This window comes from Notolepis coatsorum (genome assembly GCF_963971535.1).
Source record: "Notolepis coatsorum genome assembly, chromosome: 9".
In the NCBI taxonomy this organism is placed as follows: Eukaryota; Metazoa; Chordata; class Actinopteri; order Aulopiformes; family Paralepididae; genus Notolepis; species Notolepis coatsorum.
In genome coordinates, this window is record NC_140173.1 from 67,042,212 (window position 1) to 67,064,435 (window position 22,224).

Consider the following 22,224-nt stretch of genomic DNA (forward strand, 5'->3'; position numbering starts at 1 on the left):
TACAGATATACTTGAAGCCGACAGCAGTGGTAATGACCACATCTTTTTGGTTGAGGATAATACAAAAATAAAAAGAGCAGCAGTGATTTTGGTATTGAGGTAAGAATGACTTGGAACCCACATGTCAGAAAGACCGGTGTGGGTGCACCCACCTGAAATACCATTTTCCAGATTTTGGGGCAATTTTGAGATTTTTGTATAATGTTGTCCCTTTACATGTCTTCTTTCAAACTATAGTGACAAGAAAACGTCAAAAAAACACATTTAGTTTTGCTTCATTTTGCATGATTGCATCCATAAATGTGCTCATTTGCATATTTAAACATAAAATTCAAAAAACTTGCAATATATTTTTTCTTAGTTTATATGTACATAACAAACTGGGAAAGTTTAATAGTGATTAAATAAAAATGTTTGCCTATTAGGGGGTACAGTAATCGGTTGTGTTGTTTGTTACTACACCGTTACTACTACTACATCATTATTATTATGTTATTCAGTTATCAGGCATGTGTTTAGGTTGTCTATTACTAATGGTTTGATTGGGTGTTTGTAAATAGCGTTAAAAAAAATGTATGGCATTTTACAATACAGAACTTTGAAGGCGTTTTCCCAAAGGGTAGACATGTACCATTTCCCTAGCATCTACAAACACCAAACTTTCCACCTTTATTCATATCTATATCCTGCTTCTTTGTGCCAAAGGGTTTGTTGATATGTCATACATAGCCTGATTTACAGACAATACAAAACTTTAAAGGCGTTTTTCTCAAAATGAGATTGAGTTTGTATTACACATAAAACAAAATCTCAATTTCTCTAGTACCTCCACACACCAAACTGGCCACGTTTCCTCCTATCCATATACCACAACTTTCTGTTACAGGATTTTTTGATATATCACTCAAACCAGATTTTTAGAACATTTTATACAAAAAATTTATGCAAAAAATAGATTTATGATTTATTTATTCAAAAGATCCTAACAAAAAGTACTATATAATAATTTTTTGCACAATTTTGCTCAGGGTAACATGAAAAAAGGGGCCATTTTGAATAGACCATGTCACCACGCCCCTTTTTTGGGTAATAACATTATGCGACCAAAAAATGTGTAATACTTTTGACTATTCTAAACAATTAAGATGTTTGCAAATGATTTTCTTTCCCTATCTAGGGGGGAGGGGGGGTGGTCTCCCCTTAACCACGAATGTGGCCAAACGTCTCACTTCTGCAACAACAAAGGATCTGTTGAAATCACTTGAGACAATTGGAGACGCCTCTAGTGAGACCGGATCTTCAACACCATTCTGTTTAGCAAGATCCCATTTGCATGAAGCAAGCTCAAGCAAAACATTAATTTTTTTTTAAGTTCAAGAAAAGACTTGAAACAACAAAAGACAACTTCAAAACATTCATCTTTATTAACATTAAAACCTTGATTGGTTGCGTTTTCATTCTATACAACAGGATCACAGTGGTTCTTGGCTGGTGTCAACGTTGGCTCTGTGTGTCTCCGTTACGTCTTTGGCACATCTTTACATCACATTAGGATTTATAGTGCTGCTCTTTTTCCACCAACGAGTTTCACAAAAAATATATTCCAAGGAAAACTAGGGGGAAACAGTTTATGGTTTATCGTGCGCTTTTGCATTAACCAGGCCAGAAATCTTATGAAAGAAATCTACATTTCCGTCAAGAGCTGTAAACCAAATTCAAATAAACAAGTTTTAAAAATAAATACTAGTGAATCATAAATACAAATCAGCAAGACGGGGGTACTCACTCCTTCAGAACAATAATAAGTTCAAAGCCTCTTTGCAGTAACATAAAACAAGTCTATAAACTCTTCCTTGATTAAAAACAAGCCTGTAAAAACTATTTTCTTAAGAGGTAGAGGGAGGGAGACAGGCCCAAGCTAAACTTCAGAGCACAACTGGTACAAACCAGAACCTGCAACTGGACGTATGTCAAGCCTCCACAAGAGATGGCGATCACCCACACAGCCAGAACACGACGACAGAGACCCAAGACCACTCCTCTGGTGTATAATCCAGAGATTCAAGACGTAAACAGCTCCATAGCGTCAGTGTACAAAACAATATTTACAATATCTGGTGTAAAAATAAATATTAACCTAGATAGTATATTCTGTGGAAGTGAGACACCATTAGGAATGTTTTGATCCTTCCGGCCACCGTTTCAGTCGCCATCATGCCATCAAAATAAATAAATCTATAGTATAAATATAAGGAACGTAATACACCACAGTTAGCTGCTTTCAGAGGGATTATGTCAGAATACAAGACACCACTGTGATGAGACACATTGTAATATGAAGGTTGAGAGAGGACTTGAGAGAGAGAGAGAACAGGAAGGGCCACTGCCAGATCAACTGCTGTGACAAAACCCACCATCGTCTACGTCTAAATTAGATACTCAAAAGAGACGGCTGGTGAGTTCGGCAGTAGCAGTATCATCCCAGCACCCTGTACAGGCTCCTCTGCATCAGGGGTGTGACACCTGTTAAACCGGTTCCACACCTGAAACACTTGGGGGGGGGCGGGGGGAGGCTGTTACATAAACAGTTAGAATGTACCCAGACTTGCATGAGTCATGAACCAAACAAAAGAGAACACAAGGGTGAGAACCCTGTAGGAATGTTCTTTTTGCAACGTACTTCTGAAGGTGCGAGTCACGAGAACTTTTAAAATTATGAAACATCTGGTCGAACAAGTCTGTAAGCTCTGTGCTGCACGTTCGCCCAACGTGGCTGGATGGAGAGGGGAAAGGCTGTTAAGTCAATAAACGCAGAAGATCTTTTCTTCACCTCAGCGCTGGACCTGGTCTTCAAGTTCAAGTTTCAAGTTCTTCTTGGCACACTTGAGTAGAACCAGACTAATACAAGGTAGATGACGTGTGAAGGAGGTATTTTACTGTGAAGAAGTCCGTCGGGGGGGGGGGGTTGAAGCTTGCTTCCCTTCTAAGATTTAAAACAAGTCTCTGGCTCTAGTTCTTGAGTTGCAATTCCAGGACGGACTTCGTAGGGAGTTACTTGCAAGAACAGGCTCCGGGAAATCGCAGAAACGGTACCAAATTGACCCCTGATCTTCTAGTTGGTCTTGACCTTCTTACTGGCTGGGCCTCCTCGGAGGTAGGTCTGGTAGAAGAACTGGGCGAACAGCACCAGGTAGCTGAGGTACATGAGCGAGGCCCACATGATGTTGTCGGTGTACGAGTGACAGTCTCCCTGCCGCATCCAGCTGTACACCAGGCCGCTGACAGTCAGGCCCATGGCCATCTGGGTGATCTGGGCGCAGGTGATGAGCATGGCGAAGGGCCGAGGCACGCGGAGGCGGGCCGCCCGCGCCGTGTAGTAGCTGTACATGAGGGCGTGGACCGAGTAGTTCATGGTCATGAACCAGCCGCCGCCAGCCACCATGTCCTTGTAGGAGTACCAGGAATAGAGCAGCACAGTGATGTGGTGGTACCAGTGGAGGAAGATCAGGCGCTGCTTGCGGAGGACGATGAAAGCCGTGTCACCTGGGGGGAGGAGGGAGAGGAAGGACGTTTGTGATTGGAAGCTTCGGGAGGAGACATACACAAACAAAACGTACAGGAAGCGGATGGAGGCGAGGCTAGCTAGTTCACCTGAAGCAAGATAGAGGATGGAGGGGAGATCTTTGAATTGGCACTACCTCATTTTAGCATTTTGTTTGCATCTTCTACTTCGTTTTGTATATTACAGTGTTTGGTCTTTATTCTTGTAACATTTTTCTACTGTACGAGTATGAAGCACAATCTCAGGAGGCTCACACAGAACCAAGCATTTCACTGTAATGTACATGTGACCTTGTGACAAATAAACAACTTGAAACAAGCCAAGTTTGAGAACTTTGAGAGCCTTCATCAGCCACACACTCTGATACAAGCAGATGAGTGACGTGGGCCTGAGCTACAGCTTTTTAATTATAATTTATTTATTATTTATTTTTTACTTTGTTTGTACTAGTATTATTTATTAATTTACAATTTTGCGCTTAATATTATTTACTATTCATGTTTTGAAGGTGTGAGGGAAGTAGGTGCCCTGGGAGGGCAGGAGTGTATACGTTTAATTAAATGTTCCTAGTATGTACATTAAAAAAAGTCAATAAAACAAGATTTATTAAAATATATACAACGGTATCTTCACAGAAGCTGAAATGGACGGAACACATCGTTGGGAGTAATGTGTACGATCACTGGCATCTTTGGGGATGATATAAACCTCCCGGAACTGAACACATAAGAGACCAAGTTAATTAATGAGCTTCAGTGAAACCAATGGCTCTTCCCTTACCCAGCTCAGGGGCTTTGCTCAGGACGAACGCGCAGGCCCAGAACTTGCTGACCGGTCCGCTGTAGAAGCTCTGGTCACAGATGGAGCGTCTGAAGCCGCTGGCTGAGAGGACGTTAAACATGTACCAGCCCGTTCGCACGGCCCCGATAATACTGCAAATAAACAAAGGTATACAAACGCATTAGAAACCTCAGAGTCTACTAGAAGATAAAGAGATTATCATCAATTTGCAGATCATGGAAATGTCAAGATATTTTCTTCATGTCAATACATTTTACGCCCGTCCCCGACTAAGGATTTGTATAGTCGACTTTGATTGGCCAACATTTTTTGATAGTCGACTAGTCGAGGTCGGCCCCAATACATTTTATGTTTTTGAAACTCGTTCACACTCGTGGGAACTGCCTTTTCTTGGGAAATGTAACCCGCTCTGGTCAACAGCCACACATTTTCCACCAGGCACACACAACCGTTTGTTCATATCTCTAACCGATCTGCTAGCTAGGCAGCCTTCCACCAACCAGGATGAAACTTGTCAGGATGCTTTGAATGGGAAACTACCGATAAGCGCTGACCCGCCTGTGTAAAGTTAACCATCAAACATCCTGAAGGAGGTAAATGACCCCAGCAAACAAGACCCTTCTAGAAGCAACGGCCAGGAGAGGAAAGCACTGTTGGGGCGCCAGGGTGGCACACCACGTAGCTACGCTGCAGTGCAACGCGGACGTCCCGGGTTCGACTCCCGGACCCGGAGACCTTTGCCGCATGTCTTCCCCCCCATGTCTTCTCCCATCCTTCCTCTCTGACGGGCCTATCCGGATAAAGCAATAAATGCTAAACATTTTATCTTAACACTTTAATCGCCGTTGAAACACGTCTTTCCCCGCCATGCTCATTCTGCCGAAGACGCTGGACAGCGTCTTTGATATCAATATTTCAAAAATCTGTGATCGAAATCATATTTCTCCCCCGGAGACATGAGATGTACTGTTGAGTCCCTCTCAACTCTACAACGGTTCAAGAGCGACCATCTGGTGGCCGATCGGCGGATCGCCCAGGGGGGAAACAGGAAGTGGAAGCTGGTGCTCATTTCAATTGGGTCCGATCACTCGGTAATAGTCCCAGGACTCGAGCTGATCACAACGGATAGTGATCCGTTACCAATAACTCGATAAACAACATGATTTGGACGTATATACTATTATACAACCTGGAAATGGATCAGATATTTCGACATCCCATAATAGAAAAAAATCTGTTCCACGCTCATCTCCCAACGGCGAGAGGAAGCTACGGTGAGTTTCAGCATTATTTTTTAATTTCTTCGATACTAACTGCTCTGATGATCATATCACCCACACTAGATGAATGATATAACGTTGCCCACGGAATTATAAACGACCCCCCGCCCATCCGGTCAACATCAGATCATACGTAGTAACTCCTAGAACCACGTCCAGTTGACATTTTTTATCTCGCACAGATTCCTACCAAACTGTATTTGATCATCAATATAATGCATTTGGGGCTATAAATCAAGTTCTGGAGAAAGCTGCAGAAAACGATAAAAACATACTTATACTTTAGACCGTATTTTAGTATGAATATGTGAATGAAAAAGTATAACGTTGCTACACCCTGAACAATAGATCTAGGACGTTGAATGGGCCATAGTAATGTCAATTGAGCAATACAATTAAAAAAGTTATAGCCCTGCAAAGAAGGGGAACTTCTCCATGTTAAATAGGGCTGGCGAGGGATGGTAAATTATGAATTTAACCCCGGCGATCAAAGTGTTAAAAAACAAAAGAGGAAAGCACTGTGATGCCCTTAACAGCGAGGAGCTGCCAGGAGAGGAAAGCACTGCTATGCCCTTAATGACCTGAAAAGTAGCTCTTTTACATGTACACATGGCGTGTATATATATACACATACATACACACACATTTACTGCATATATATATATATATATATTAGTGATGCACGATATATCGGCCGATATGGCAGTTTTTTTTAGCATGTTTTGGCCTTAAATATCAGTCATTTCTGAAAATAAGTTACAAGTAAAAAAAATGTGTTTTGGAAAATAGCTCTTTATTTGATTATCATAAAAAAAGTGTTTTCTATACAGAGATATCGACATCGGTAAATATCGGTATCGGCCAGAACAGCAATATTAATATCGGTATCGGCCACAATTTTCACATCGGTGCATCACTAATATACACACATCCATCTGAATAACTGCATATAATCCTTCTATATACCTGCATATAACTGTATGATAGCATGTGCAATAATGCTATATATCAGGGGTTCCCAAACTTTTTCAGCTCGAGACCCAAAAGAGAAATTTGGTGTTTCCCCGGGACCCAAACTAAAATAAATCATGAATAAATGAATGAATGAAAACTTTATTTACCAGATTGCAGAATGGGTACAATACAGTACGGCTCAATACACACAATTGTTAAGGGGATGCAGACCAGAGAAAGACGTTTGTCTTGTTTACATCAGGGTCCCCCATTTTCAATTCATATTGACATTTATGACACTCAACATACATGACATTTATGGCATAGGGACATACAGGTATTTAGTACGGATACATTTGTGACATATACGGTATTCAAATATACAGTACTGTTACCCATAGATCCTGACAGAGTATATACATATGATGGGGAGGGAACTGTACATTAGGAGGGGGTGGGTAGGAGAGAAATATACATACGGTGGTGAGGAGACTGTACATTTGGAGGGGGTGGGAGAGAAATATACATACGGCAGGGAGAGAATATATACATGCGGTGAAGAGGAGACTGTCTATTAGGAGGGGGTGGGGGGTTTGGACATTTACGGTGGCCAGTTTCGAATTGCAGCCTCCCGTAGGTGCTCTTTAAGAGTGGTTTTGAATGTGGGTAGGGATTCACATTCCTTTACAGCTTTGGGTAGGGCGTTCCACATTGATGTGGCATAATTGCGAAACGTGTTTAGTCCCTTGTTTGAGCCGAATCTGGGTTCAACATGATTTGTTGAGCTTCCTCTGGTGTTGTGGTCATGGTATTCACTGACCTTTGGGAAGTATTTTGACATGTACATGGGTACCTTAGTCGTATAGTGTATCTTGTAGACCAGGCCCATTGCAAGTTGCTGTACTCGTCTACTCTAAGCCATCCTAGGTTGTCAAAGTGGGCAGGGGTGAGGTGGGTTCTAGGGGTAAGGTCAAGTAGTAGTCTGACCAGTTTGTTTTGTGATGTTTGTAATCTTGTTTTTAGCACCTTTGAGGTGCTTTGGTACCATGAGGTACAAGCATAGTCGTAGTACCCTTGAATGAGTGCTCCTGCCAGAGTCTTCAGGGTATTCTTGTTTACCAGAGAGGAGATCCGGTACAAGAATCTAGTTCGTTGGTTGACTTTTTATTACATTGGATGCCATTTTGTCACAGGAAAGATTTGCCTCTAGGATGGAACCCAGGAAGGTAATTTCATCTTTCCTTGTGACAATATTGTCACCCACTGTAACTGAGAAGCCGTCGGTCTTGCTGAGTTTGTTATTTGAACCGAAGAGAATGGACTCTATGTAATGATAGTTTGTTATCAGCAAGCCATATGCAGATTTTGCCTAGTTCCGAGCTGAGGGTTTTCTCAACCTGCAACTTGTTCTTGTCAGAGACCAGCAGGGCTGAGTCGTCCGCAAACAGGAACAAGTTGCATAACATGGTAAGCATAACATGGGCGGCTGGGTAGCGCAGCGGACTAAGCACCTGCCTACCACCGCAGAGACACTGGTATCGAATCCAGCTGTCAGCGGTACCTCCGGCTTGGTCGGTCGTCCATACTAACACAATTGGCAGTGTTAGAGGGTGAGAAGCCGGTGGGGTGTGTATCCTGGTCGTTGTAAACAGCGACTCCTACAGGTCGGTCGGGGCGCCTGCCCAGTGAGAGTCCTCGCTGTCAGGTGAAAAGAAGCGGCTGGCTGACTCCACATGTATCGGAGGGGACATGTGATAGTATCTATCAACCCTCCCTAGACCGGCAAGTGGGGGGAAAATGCGGGCAACGGCCAGGAAGGGAGGGAAGGGAATTGGCATAACGACTAAATTGGGATGGGAGAAAAATACAGAAAAAGGGGGAGAAAAAAATAGATACAAAAAAAAGTATTGCCATAACATACATTTATAAACTACTGATAAAGAACACAACAAACCATGAATTTCAAATGTATATGAAATGTATTTATTTAATTATAAAAGTACATCAGCAATAATCAGAGTGTAATGTTAAGTTGCTCACCACCTCATAACATATGTACATACAATTTTGTAACACTTTTAAATGAACAAACATGTTCTACTATCCTTTCCATTTCTCACCCCTTTTTCAACTCTCCATTTCTTACCCCCTCCCTCCGTCCCTCAACCTTAAACCCCAAACATTGAGCAACATTCTGATAAATTTGTACTGACTTATTTAAAAACTCTACTGACCTGACATCATGCTAGAAGGGGTATAATATTTAATCTATGGCACAATGAAATCTAATGAGAGGTATGTGGCTGGTTGAAGATCTATTCTGTGCTTGGTTTTTGAAAGTGCTATTCTGAGGTCATGCTGAGCATTTAGTCTGTTTCTGCATTTGTTTTTCAGGTATGCTAGAGTAGAAAACCCAACCGAATAAACACATATGCAGCTTTTTTATAAAAAAAAAAAACTTTTTTTATTGGCGACCCAATAAAAATGGGTCCGCGACCCATTTTGGGTCACAACCCAGAGTTTGGGAAACACTGCTGTATATGATACATATCCACATTTGTCTGTACATACCTGCACATTTCCTTTTTTTAATATATATATATTTTGTAACATCTGTAGCTACATATCCCTTACTAGTTACGCTGCTGGCCAGTATGACTTACTTACATGGTAAAATAGTTATTAAAAAAATTTGCCCCCAACTAGTGTGCCCCTAGTGAAAAAGCTTAGCGTACAGCCCTGCTATTGCACTATTCTTACATTTGCACTACAGTGTTTGAGGAGAGTTCATCTTTTAAAAGAATTAGTAACACGCTGCCATGATGACAATGGAGTCTTGTTCATTAAAGACAGATGACAAGCAAATCAATAGCAGGGACACTTATGTAACAATGAAGAGACCCACCCACCCCGAGTGGTGATTGGAGGATCAAGAAAAGAGGGCAGGGTTTGAGATCGGTCCAATTATTGCATTTGTGCACACGATAAAAATTGGCATGTTTCTCTCAAATACATTGGAAAGAATTTGTGTCGCTCCTCAACAACGTTAAGATCTGGAAATAATATGATATCGATTTTATTAACATTAGCTGCCGATGGGAAAAGTTATCAGGAAGAAATACAGTTAGGTAGACATTTTAACAGTGCAAAAGATTGATATTTATAATTCAAGAGATTAATTTCTATCGCTATAGCTTTTAAGACATGTATATGGTTGTAATTCAGATACAGGTCAATGGAAATTATGTAAATGTGATGAGAGATGACAGATGAGACAGGGCTCTGAATGTAACATGCTTTAGTAAAAGCAACGTTAGAAGGATACGCCCCTTCCCGACAAAAGAAGCCACCCAACTCCTCGTCCAATCAATAGTCATCTCCCGCCTAGACTACTGCAATGCACAGCTTGCTGGCCTTCTGACCGCTGCCACCAAGCTTCTAGAATGCAGCCGCCCCCGCCTGATCTCAAACCTACCAAAGTCAGCCCATGTCACCCCACTTCTCAGGGACCTGCACTGGCTCCTGGCAAAGGGAATGGCAACCGCCTACCTCCGGTCAATGGTCTCCAACTACACTCCCTCAAGACATCTATGCTCTGCATCATCTGGCCGCCTCAGACCCACTTCTATCAGAGCTCCGAGAGGGTCATCAAAGAGAAGCGGCCTATTCTCGGACCTTGCCCCACAATGGTGGAACGAACATCCCACCAGTTAGGACAGCCGAAACCTGACCAATCTTTCGCCGTCGACTAAAGACACACTTCTTCAATCAATATCTGAAATTATTATTATTTTTTAAACACTAACTTATTGTCATGCACTCTTCCTAATGTACTAATTTACACTCAACACTGCAGCACTCAAGTCTGAACACTTTGATGAACATCGTTACTCAGCTGATAAGAGTTGTACCCTTCGCTTTGGATAAAAGAGTCCGCTAAATGACTAAATGTAAATTGTTTTCAAGAGGAATGATTTGGAAGCCATTCCTTCCTAGTCTTGGATTAGGAGTAGGGGTGGGCTGGGCAACACGCACACACTGAAGCACTTAGTAAATTGGTCTTTTGTTCATCTCACTACACAATCCCATATACAGAAAAGCCATTGTGCTAACGTTATAGTTGTATAGATCATTTTAATCCCATGGTTGATGTACTCGCCCAACAGGCTGCCATTTTAAATTACGAGGGTTGTATTCTGCGCCTCCCAGCACAGTTAGGTAATTCATACATCGTTCATTTGAATGATTTTTTTTTTTTTTTAACTTCATTTTTTAGCGTTTATCGCTTTTTCTGGTCAAGCATGACCGACAGAAACAGGTTGAATGGGATATAGATCAGGGGAAGACACTCTGAGAAAATACGGCGAGTCCGGGAGTCGAACTCGTGTACCCCAGATCCGTGACGCGCACGGTTGTCCCCGACGCCGAAATAGCGCAGAGATACGCGGTGAGCTACTGGAGCTCCCCCTTGAATTAATTTTTAACATTAAGATTTGTGGCATAAAATGAAACCCTTGTACATTTTTAAATGGCCTAGATGAGTAGAACCACCCTGCATAGAACCACCGTGCGTAGAACCACCCTCAGTAGAACTATCTTGGCATTCAAATGGTTTGCATTTCAAGCAAACATAAAAAACTAAAAAAGGATAATTGAAAATACATCTACAGCTAAATCCCATTCAACTGAAACCTGTGTCTACGTCCTGATTATCACAGCTCGGCGGTTGTCATTTAATGATCACCTGCCAGTTGATTACGAACACCCTTTTGCAAATATGTCTGCGATCGAATACCATTAATAGCGCAAGTGCTTTCGCAAAAAAATATTAAAAGCCAGGCAATTGCCTTTTAATTTCTCTTTTCTTTTACAAATTTACAGCAAATGACAGTAGTACTCATTTATATATTTTATACTCTATTTAGTCACCTGTACATTGTAGATTACCATTTCACTTTACCGTTACATTTGCACTTTACTGTTACAACTTATTTTCGTTGTACTGTACTTGTGCGGTTTAATGACAATAGATTTGAATCTAATCTAAAGTCTTACTGAGCAACACTACTGGTAACCACGATAACCGGTATTGCTACCAAGAGCTTCCTTCCTGTCCACAGGCATGAGTCAGAATAGTCTCCCACTAAATGTACAACCAAAAACAGAAAAAGGTTAGGACTGTGCATTTGATTTTACGTTTTGTTTCACATCGAGGATGATGTTAGAAGGCGTTTTTTAAATCCTTCCACACGCCAGCCTCTTGGTGAACTGCAACGGGTGATGTTTCTTGTTTAATTAATGCGTAACCAAATAAAACCAAACAACAACCAAGATCTCATGTAACAAACGGCAGATATGATGACACCACGGACATCCAATAAAGGACATTTCTTGGGAGTCGTAAAATTCTTGGTAGATGCCACTATGTAAACATACATTCATAAGAAAGAAAAAAGTAGTTTGCACTTATAAGAAATTTGATTTAGTCGTTTGGTGCGACATTAACAGACAAGACAATTAAGGTTGAATAAAATAAGGTAGAATAAAATGGAATATAAACTAAATTAAAATAAAGTACAATAGAATGTAATATAAAATAAAATGGGCCAGGGCTGTACAATAGTGCACAATGTAGTCGAATATATATACTAATTACAATAAAAATACAGGGATGGAACATTTGACAGGGCTGTGCAATCACGACGCTACTGGATACCATAAAACGACATCTTAACATAACAGGAGCACAAAGCGCAAGAGCCTCAGTTACCAGGGTGACAAATGGTTAAAAAGGTCACATTGGTCTCGAGGAGGCCATCATCCCCTAGGCCAGGGGTTCTCAACCTTTCTGCTGCCAAGGCACCCCTGTGTTCAATAAAATATTCCAGGGCACCCCTACATACGATAAAGACTTTCCCGGTCCTGTCTTTTTTGCTACAATGATGATACAATGACTCTTTATTTGCCGTGCTGTCGTTGAGATGTTTTGTGGTTTGTTTGTCTTTGTTGCTTGTTGGTGAATCTGCAAATATGAATTGCCCCACGCGGGATCAATAAAGTTGTCTGAATCTGAATCTGATGACAAGTTTTTTTTTTAAATACAGAAAAGGATCACTAAAGTGCTATCTGTTGCAGCTGCACTGTTCTCCATAAAAATAGCATATTTGGATAAGTTTGACAATTTCTCAAAAACAGAAAATCATGTATTTTTTTTTAAATACAGAAAAGGATCACCAAGTTACCATTTCTCAAAAAATATAAATAAATACAGAAAATAAGCACTCGTTCACTCAGTGGACATTTCTAGCTCAATGCGAGGTCCGCTGCTGCTGGCTAATAATACGGTCAATACGTGGGGAGATCTTTGACAAGGCAACACGCATGTCATCATCAAGGCTCAACTTGGCCCTATATTTTGTTTTCAGAGCTGTCATGGATGAAAAGCCAGCTTCACACAGATATGTGGGGCTGAATGGTATCAACACCTTAACTGCAGCATCATGAGATACTTGGTACTCAGCACCACACTCTGAAACTAGCTCTCCAGGTGGTATCAGATGAGATTTCAATGAGTTCTTCCAAGAGTTTGGATGGAGATGTGTCAGGAAGCTTTGTCTCAATGTTGTCTGTAAAGTTTTTTTTAATCCAGAGTAACTTGGTGATCCTTTTCTGTGTTTTATTAAATAATGATTTTCAGATTTTTAGAAATGGTCAAACTTATCCAAATATGGTATTTTCATGGAAAACAGTGCAGCTGCAACAGATAGCACTTTAGGGATAATTTTCTGTAATCCAAAAAGAATTTGGATTCACTATAAAGTGCCTGTTCACTATAAAGTGCCACGTTTTGATATATTGAGCTTTAAACTTTAAGTACATTTTTTGGAACACGCAATCTAAAACACCTTCCTCTCCCAAACCGTTCCTGCAATTGTTTTATGTTGCATGATGATCATGGATACATTTATTATGTATTGTATTTTTTATGTTTAAATATCAACATAATCTGTCTGTCCACCCTCAGTACATTTACTATCAATATAATATAGTAGTCTGACTTCATCATCTTTTCAAACGCACACACATAGAGGGAGAATGCCCCCCCCCCCTCCTTCCCAGTCCTCCTTCCAACTAGTCCCCACCCTGCTGTTCTCTGTCGCTCTGAACAGGGCTTTTAGCTTGTTGTAGCTTATGCTAACGGGCAGGGACGCGAGAAGGGGGGGTGCGGCAGGGGCTGCAGCACCCCCTGCTGGATGGGAGTGTAACTGCAACTGCAAGGTTGTTTTGGATTTTATTCCAAATTTGTAACCGAGGCTACTCATGTCACAGAGCGGAACGGCACTGCAGATTTACCCTACTCTTGGAATTCATTCAGATCGTCATAGGGGCGCTGTCTCGATAATGCAGTGTTATTATTAACAGCGTGTAGCCGACGCATGAACCGGTTGGGATTCGAATAGACGCGGCCCGGAAGCGTCAACGCGGAACTGGAAATCCGTTGGTAAAAAAAATAGACACAGCGGCTGGGATAGTTTTGGACTTTTGGGACGCTGCATTCGCAGTAAAGGAATATATGAACAAGCCAGCAGAACTATCCGAGCCCCCGGGAGGGTGATCGAAGACCTTTTGCATCATGTCGGCGATCATGTATGCGGGGAACGAATTGCAGAGGGAGTGCGCAACAGCCATGTGGGGTAAGCTGGGCTGTGATGTGTGCATCAGAACTAGGCCTGTTGCAATAAGCAATAAATCAATTTATCGCGCAATAATGAAAATGAATGCAATGATTTTGATGGGCGCAATTAATTGCTATTTGCGTGTTTGTTTTAATGAGGCGGGAACCAGTACCTCTCCGTGTGGGGAGGCGGGCCGCTGGCGTTACTACAGAGTACAGGACGGGAGCGTATGTTGGGCAGTAGCAACGCTACATAGCTTAACTACATTTCTCAGTAGCGTGATGGTAGCGTCGCTCCTTTTGAACCAAGTAGCGTTCTTTGTAGTGTAGCTATTTTTAGACCCAAGTAGTGATGTAGCGTGAACAAACGCTATACGCTACTGCCCGGAGAAACTGGACTGCTAAATAAAGATTAAAGATCTAGTGTTGATGCTATGACGCTTCCTCCTCATCGTTGATTGCCTGTAGTAGCTGCATCTAACGTTAGTAGCTAACGTTAAAACTAACCTAAAGTTAGTTGTTCACCAACAATCTCAACATTTGTTTTATCATTAGCTCAAAAACACAGAACCGGACGACACAAGTTGTCCGCTCATAGGTTCTGCTAGGATAATAACAATACTTCCGGTCGGTGGGTTTCAAAATAAAAGAGCAAAGTCTAAAACACCGGAAAAGACGTTTATTTTGTACAGCGTTTTCCTCCACGAGTACTCAAGTACATCATGTGATCAATCGATCTGTTTTTTTTTGCCCATCCCTAGTTTATCCTGTGCTGAAAAGTCTCCATTCCAATAGAGATAGTATATATTTGTGTTTATTTGATTATTGTTGAGCTATATTTTAATCGAGAGTAACTGGTAGTGTAGCTTACTACATTTTCCAAGTAGCTTGCCCATCACATAATCTGCGAGCCACAGTAAACAAACGCGAGCCACAGTTAGGGTGACCAGGTGTCCCGCTTTTGGTTGTATACTGCACAGCCATTCTACCTAATGTCCCACGTCCCGCATATTGAGAGGATGTCCCTCTTTTCGAAGCAAAAAATAAAAACATGGGTCTAAAAGCCCCTTCCTACAGTAAACGTAGCAACCTGCCTCTTGTCCACACACATTGCTCTGCTCGTTTTATCATTGCTCTCACGGAGATAAAACTGGGAACGAGGTTACTCTGCTTCTGACGCTACCTCATATCTGATTGGTTAGGTAGTAATTTAGGATATTTAAAATGTCTTCCAATGTTAAATAAAGGTTTATTGCACTTTGAAACGGTTTCCTTGCATTATTATGCTATTATCATTATATTAGTAAAAAAAAAAAGTTGATTGAAAACTTTTGGGAAATACATTTCTCAAAAAAATTATTTCTCTCAACCGCAATAATATCACTTATCGCAATAATTTCTGGGACAATTAATCGCCCAGCAAAATGTGTTATCGTGACAGGCCTAATCAGAACAGTTACTTGTCTCGCACCGTCGCACGCTCAGAGCGCGGAGTTGGGCAGCGGTTTTGATTGAAAAGTTTGATTGAAAAGTTTATTAACAGATTGCAGAATGGGTACAGTACAGTAGGCTACAGCTCAATACATACAATTGTTAAGGGGATGAAGACCAGAGAAAGACTTTCGTCTTGTTTACATCAGGGTCCTCCATTTTCAATTCATCATAGTATCCTCTAGTCAAGTGAACGAGAGTGTTGGTTATGACATGACAGACAGTGGAGCTGTTTGCAGATAGCGAGCATTTTGACGTGTTGCGTGGTGGCGATGTCTCGCAGACAATACAACTACAAGTATAATTATATAATATATAAAAAAAAAAAAAATGTATCAAAAACGATCGATATCTCAGCACCCCCACTCCCCGCGGACTTCTCGCGTGCCTGCTAACGGGACATTAATTCCGGTCTTAAACACAACGTGGTCATAAAGGAATGGCAAGGATTGCAAAGCATGTTATATGCATTTGACCCGTTGCGGAATAAAACAGCAGGGATTTGTTTTGGGTCGCAAAAACACTACCCTTGCTGTGTTTCAATGTCCGCGTTCCAGATCCAGACGCTACTACTGCTGAGCTGAGAGACGCTACTGCTCACTGCTCAGCCTGCTGTGTGGAGATGCATCCTATTGGCTGTGTGCTGGAGCGGATATGAGTCACGACACCACGGATTTTCAAAATAAGAGTATCATAATGACCTTAATGTTGCTAGCTTTCGGAGCCTAGTCATTATAGCTGGAGCTGCGCGTGGGCATAAATGAGAACCGCTATAGGATTTTCAAAATAAGACTGTTGTCATTCTATATTTTTAAAGAACATTGCCAGGCATCTCGCGGAACCCCTGGCAGCTCTCCGCGGAACCCCTGTTGAGAACCGCTGCCCTAGGCAACCGCTCCAACAAAAGCAGACCTGCATGTGCTCGGAAGGATCTTATCAAGTGTACGAGCACAGAGCTTTTCGGGGAAACAAAGCCTTCTCCAAAATGTCGCCTTGACCGTTCTGCTCCAGTGGATGTCTGCTACCCCCCCCCCCCCCCCCCTCTAGCTACAGTCGAGTCTCACCTGAAGACTGCGAGACTGAGAGACCAGAGCACCAGCGGTCTGCGCAGGTTCAGCTTGGGCCTCTCCTTCATGAAGTGCTGTCCTCCAAAGACCAGCGCTGCATACAGGCCACAGAACACAAAGGATTTGCTCCTAGAGAGAGAGGGAGAGAGATTTATTTTCATTTTCATGGCATTCCTTCTTTATTCTAAACTAAAGTGGGGGGGGGGGCCAACAGTGGCTCAGGAGGTAGTGCGGTCGTCTGGTAGTCAGAAGGTTCCCGGTTCAATTCCCGCCCCTCCCGTGTCGAAGTGTCCTTGAGCAAGACACTTAACCCTCAATTGCTCCGGATGAGCAGGTCGGCACCTCACATGGTTTCCTCTGCCGTCGGTGTGTGAATGGGTAAAATGTGAGGATCAAATTGTAAAGGGATAAATGCACCATTTAAACCATCACAGTAGAGACAGGGAAAGTGGGGAGGAGAGGGTGACTTGATGTAAAATGGTCATGAGCAGGGTTTGAAGTTTGAACCCACAGCATTGCAATGACATGGTATTCACCTTAGATGTTTTTTGGACGGACCAAGAACTGAACTAAGATCAACCCTGAGGACAAGAAAACTAAAGAAACATTTGGTTTCCTAGTATTCTCATGACGTGTTCTGCCATATGGTGCTGTCACAGCCATTAATGATTGTCTGCCCAGCTATTGCATTGATTGAAAACGTTATTAACAGATTGCAGAATGGGTACGTACAGTACAGCTCAATACACACAATTGTTAAGGGGATGCAGACCAGAGAAAGACTTTCGTCTCGTTTACATCAGGGTCCCCCATTTTCAATTCATCATAACATATATGACATACACGACATACAGATCGACAGTACTGCTACATATACCAGATTTGCAAATACAGTACGGTTTGTGATACAAAGAGTCCAGAAAAGAGAGTATACATTTGCCATAGATGCAACCAAGATGCAATGTAGATGCAACCAAGATGTCAGATCAAATTCCATCAATACCTTTTACAATATCCTTCCTCTAGTATAGTAAGCTACTAGCAGATGGTTCATACGTAATATTAGCTTGTCACTGCTTTTGTTTGGACTATTTTTACTTGTTTTACTGTATCTATGAAGCACATTATCAGGAAGCTCATACAGAACGAAGCATTTCACTGTAATGTACATACTTTATATGTGACAAATAAAACTTGGAAATGCTTCCTGTACATATCACGGGGTTTGATTGATTGAAAATGTTATTAACAGATTGCAGAGGTACAATACAGTACGGCTCAATACACACAATTGTTAAGGGGATGCAGACCAGAGAAAGACTTTAGTCTTGTTTACATCAGGGTCCCCCATTTTCAATTCATAATGATGATGATGGGTAAAGAAATATCCCATCATTCTATGGGCTGAAGCACGTGACGTCACTAAGCGTGGTTTAACTGGCCCTGAAATAAATAGCCTAGTTAGTTGAGGAAATGACGTCATCTTCAGGTTAGTCGACAGAGGCTTACTGCGTCATCTCCCTTATAAATATTATGCTTATGTCTCTATTATTCACATGACCATGCCTAGTTAAAATAAACTTAAGTCCAATAGTCCATTGCATTTTCGGAAGGTCGACTTTTATTTGCTTACAATTCGCTTTGGATTAAAAGCGTCAGCGAAAATGTCGACTTTTATATACATTTAGTCATTTAGTCAAAATATAAATGTAAATTAAAGTCGAAGGTTATTGGTAGAAAATTGACAGAAGTGGGGAAAGTTACCAGTTCGCCTGCATCCATTCAATAGCACCCCTCTCGTCAAACCGACGCTCGAATCCATATTCTGAGAGTGGAAGTTGATCGTATTCAGTCTCGTTCATTTTTCCCACCGGGGTCCGTTTGAAAATAAATAAATGTTTTAAATAAAAAATAATAAATAAAAGCAACAGCAGACACGTGGAGATGTTTGTACTTCTGCCTCGCGCACCTTGACTCTAATCTCTGTCCTGTTCTGACTGAGCTCACCTGATGACACATATAACAGCCTGTTTCCGGGGGGCGTGGTCTGCATGGAGGAGGTAACCAGCCTAGGGACAGTTTCTGAACGTCTTTCATTTTTAACATAACTTGTAAACGTCACATATCTTCTTGCCTATATTAATATTTTCCGGTATATAAATCTTTCCACCCCACCCACACAACCACCGCCAATGTACAGTCCCCCCCCCCTACCTACCCAACCTCCTCCAATGTACAGTTTCTACGTCAAATATACTTTCTTTTCTGGACTCTTTTTGTATCACAAACAGTACTGTATTTGCAAATCTGGTATGTCATAAATGTATAGATGTAGCAGTACTGTCTATCTGTATGTCGTGTGTGTCATATATATGTTATGATGAATTGAAAATGGGGGACCCTGATGTAAACAAGGCGAAAGTCTTTCTTTGGTCTGCATCCCCTTAACAATTGTATGTATTGAGCTGTACTGTACTGTACCCATTCTGCAATCTGTTAATAAAGTTTTCAATCAATCAATCAATCAATCAATCAATCAATCAATCAATCAATCAATCAATCAATCAATCAATCCATACTAAAAGTTGCTCATCTAGTTTTAGTATTAACTATTTAAAGTTTACAACAACAAACCAAAAATGTACAGAGAGGAGCCAGGAGCCTTTATTTTTTTTTATAAAAAAATAAAAAAATACAACAATAGAAAATGTTGTAAATAATCTTGACTATTGGATGGGACTGCAGTCCCACACTCATAACATTGTAATCATCGAACATTGTACATATGTCTATACTGAACACTGTGACCTCATTTTTTTACTTCTAATTTACATGCTATACTATGTTATTTTATTTCATACTTATCTTGTCTTGCACAGTCTCTGGAGCGTAACAGTAAGAAGCATTTTGTATAAAAGTATTCTGTACTTCTGTATGACAACTATTAAAGAAACTTGAAACTTGAAACTTGAAACTCCTTGCTGTGAGTCCCAGTAGGCCCATTTTACCCCACTTCCCAAGATCGCAGCACGAATCCGCTTCAAAGTTCTTGACCTGTCATACCATACAGCGAGGGGAACGGCTCCCGCCTACCTCCGGTCAATGGTCTCTAACTACACCCCCTCAAGACCCCTCCGCTCTGCATCTTCTAACCACACACCCTTAAGACCCATACGCTCTACATCTTCTAACTACACACCCTCATGACCCCTATGCACTACATCTTCTAACTACACACCCTCATGACCCCTACGCTCTACATCTTCTAACTACACACCCTCAAGACCCCTACGCTCTACATCTTTTAACTACACACCCTCAAGACCCCTCCGCTCTGCATCTTCTAACCACACACCCTTAAGACCCCTATGCACTACATCTTCTAACTACACACCCTCAAGACCCCTCCGCTCTGCATCTTCTAACACCCTCAAGACCCCTACGCTCTGCATCTTCTAACTACACACCCTCAAGACCCCTATGCTCTGCATCTTCTAACTAGACACCCTCAAGACCCCTCCGCTCTGCATCTTCTAACTACACACCCTCAAGACCCCTACGCTCTGCATCTTCTAACTACACACCCTCAAGACCCCTATGCTCTGCATCTTCTAACTAGACACCCTCAAGACCCCTCCGCTCTGTATCTTCTAACTAGACACCCTCAAGACCCCTACGCTCTACATCTTCTAACTACACACTCTCAAGACCCATACGCTCTACATCTTCTAACTACACACCCTCGGGCGGCCAGGTGGTGCAGTGGGCAATGCACTCACCACCAATGCTGGAGACGCTGGGTTCGCGTGTTCGATCCCAGCTCTCTGCATTGTTTTCAGTTTGGCTGGTCGTCCGTACTAATACAATTGGCAGTATTAGAGGGTGATGGGTGGGTCCTGGGCGTTGTAAACAGAAAAATACTCCTACAGTTCGGTCGGGGCGCCTGCTCAGCGAAGGAAGGATCTGGAGGGAGGTAGTGTGACCTTCCACACGTTACACTCTCCCAGTGAGAATCTGAGCTGCCAGGCTGGCTGCCGGCTGGCTGCGCATGTGTCGGAGGAAAGCATGTGATAGTCTCCGGCCTCCCGGACCAACAGTAGGGGGGGTGCGCAACAACCAGGAAGGGAGTTGGGAATTGGCATAACGACTAACAGTGGGATGGGAGAAAAATCGGAAAAAGAGGAAGGGGAAAAAAGATCCCTACGCTCTGCAACTTCTGGCCACCTCAGACACACTCCTATCCGAGCTCCGGGAGGGTCATCAAAGAGAAGCAATCTATTCTCGGTCCTTGCTCTGTCAGGATGGAGGTAGGTGAGTTCCAGTTGTGGTATGCAATCAAGGAGACGGAGAGGGTGTACTCTTAAGTAGGTTCGATTTAATAGTAAAGAACACAAAGAGTAATACTAGGGGGGCGGCTACGTGGCGTAGTGGGCAAGGCGCTCACCACGAATGACGGAGACGCTGGGCTTGCCTGTTCGAGCCCAGCGCTCCACATTGCTTTCAGTTTAGCTGGTCGTCCGTACTAATACACATTGGCCGTATTAGGGGGTGGGAAACTGATGGGTGGGGATCGGGCGTTGTGGACAGCGACTCCCACAGGTCGGTTGGTGCGCCTGCGCAGTAGTATCAGGAAGTGTCGGGGGCAGCGTGAGCCTCCCACGCGTTACTCCTCGCCACTGAGAGATCGAGCTGCGCAGGTGAAAAGATGCGACTGCTGTTACCTCAAGTACCGGAGGGGACTTGTGCTATGTATGACTTAGTCCACATTGCAGCCGGCTTGTGGGAGGCAAGAAACAGCGTTCGTGACAGGGGAGGGTTGAATTGGATGATACGAAATTGGGATGGGAGAAAATATAGAAAATGGGAGAAAAAGTGGATAAAAAAAAAAAGAGTAATACTAGGATACATTGCCGAGTGGCAGGAAGGAAAGAGGGAATATATAAATGAAGCTTAATGGTGGTCCATAAACCGGAACCGCCCATGTTATCTCCGAACGTTATAATGAAGACCTGATGAAGAGCAAACAAAAGATAGAAGGGTTAAGTAGCGACCACATTCCAACATTCCACACACACCCCTGTGACAGCCAATCAGGACCCATACACTAAGTGACAGCACTAAGTGACAAGGGAGACAGGTGACAGTAGCCAAGTGACAGATGACAGAATGGTGGGTGGTTCACAGACAGCAGTCAGCGAACCAGAACGTAACATTGCTCCACAATGGTGGAACGAACTTCCCACCACAGTCAGGACAGCCGAAACTTGACCAATATTGCGTCATCGACTAAAAACACACTTCTTTCAATACAGATCTGAAATGAACTAACATCATAAACTATCATACACTTTGCCACTAAATAATCTACATTGCCTATATTACTACCTACTACTA

At 42.4% G+C, this 22,224-nt stretch overlaps 1 protein-coding gene across 1 annotated transcript; it reads right to left on the reverse strand.

Moving 5' to 3' along the window:
- Window positions 1-1,399: 1,399 nt before the first annotated feature.
- On the reverse strand, window positions 1,400-18,822 carry LOC311233934 (very long chain fatty acid elongase 6-like). The gene is made up of 4 exons (XM_084320990.1): window positions 18,595-18,822; window positions 16,828-16,959; window positions 4,343-4,494; window positions 1,400-3,543 (listed from the first exon to the last, which is right to left on the reverse strand). The coding sequence occupies exons 1-4, from the start codon at window positions 18,690-18,692 to the stop codon at window positions 3,113-3,115; spliced, it is 813 nt and encodes a 270-aa protein (XP_084177116.1). The 5' UTR covers window positions 18,693-18,822; the 3' UTR covers window positions 1,400-3,112.
- Between the last annotated feature and the right edge of the window lie 3,402 nt (window positions 18,823-22,224).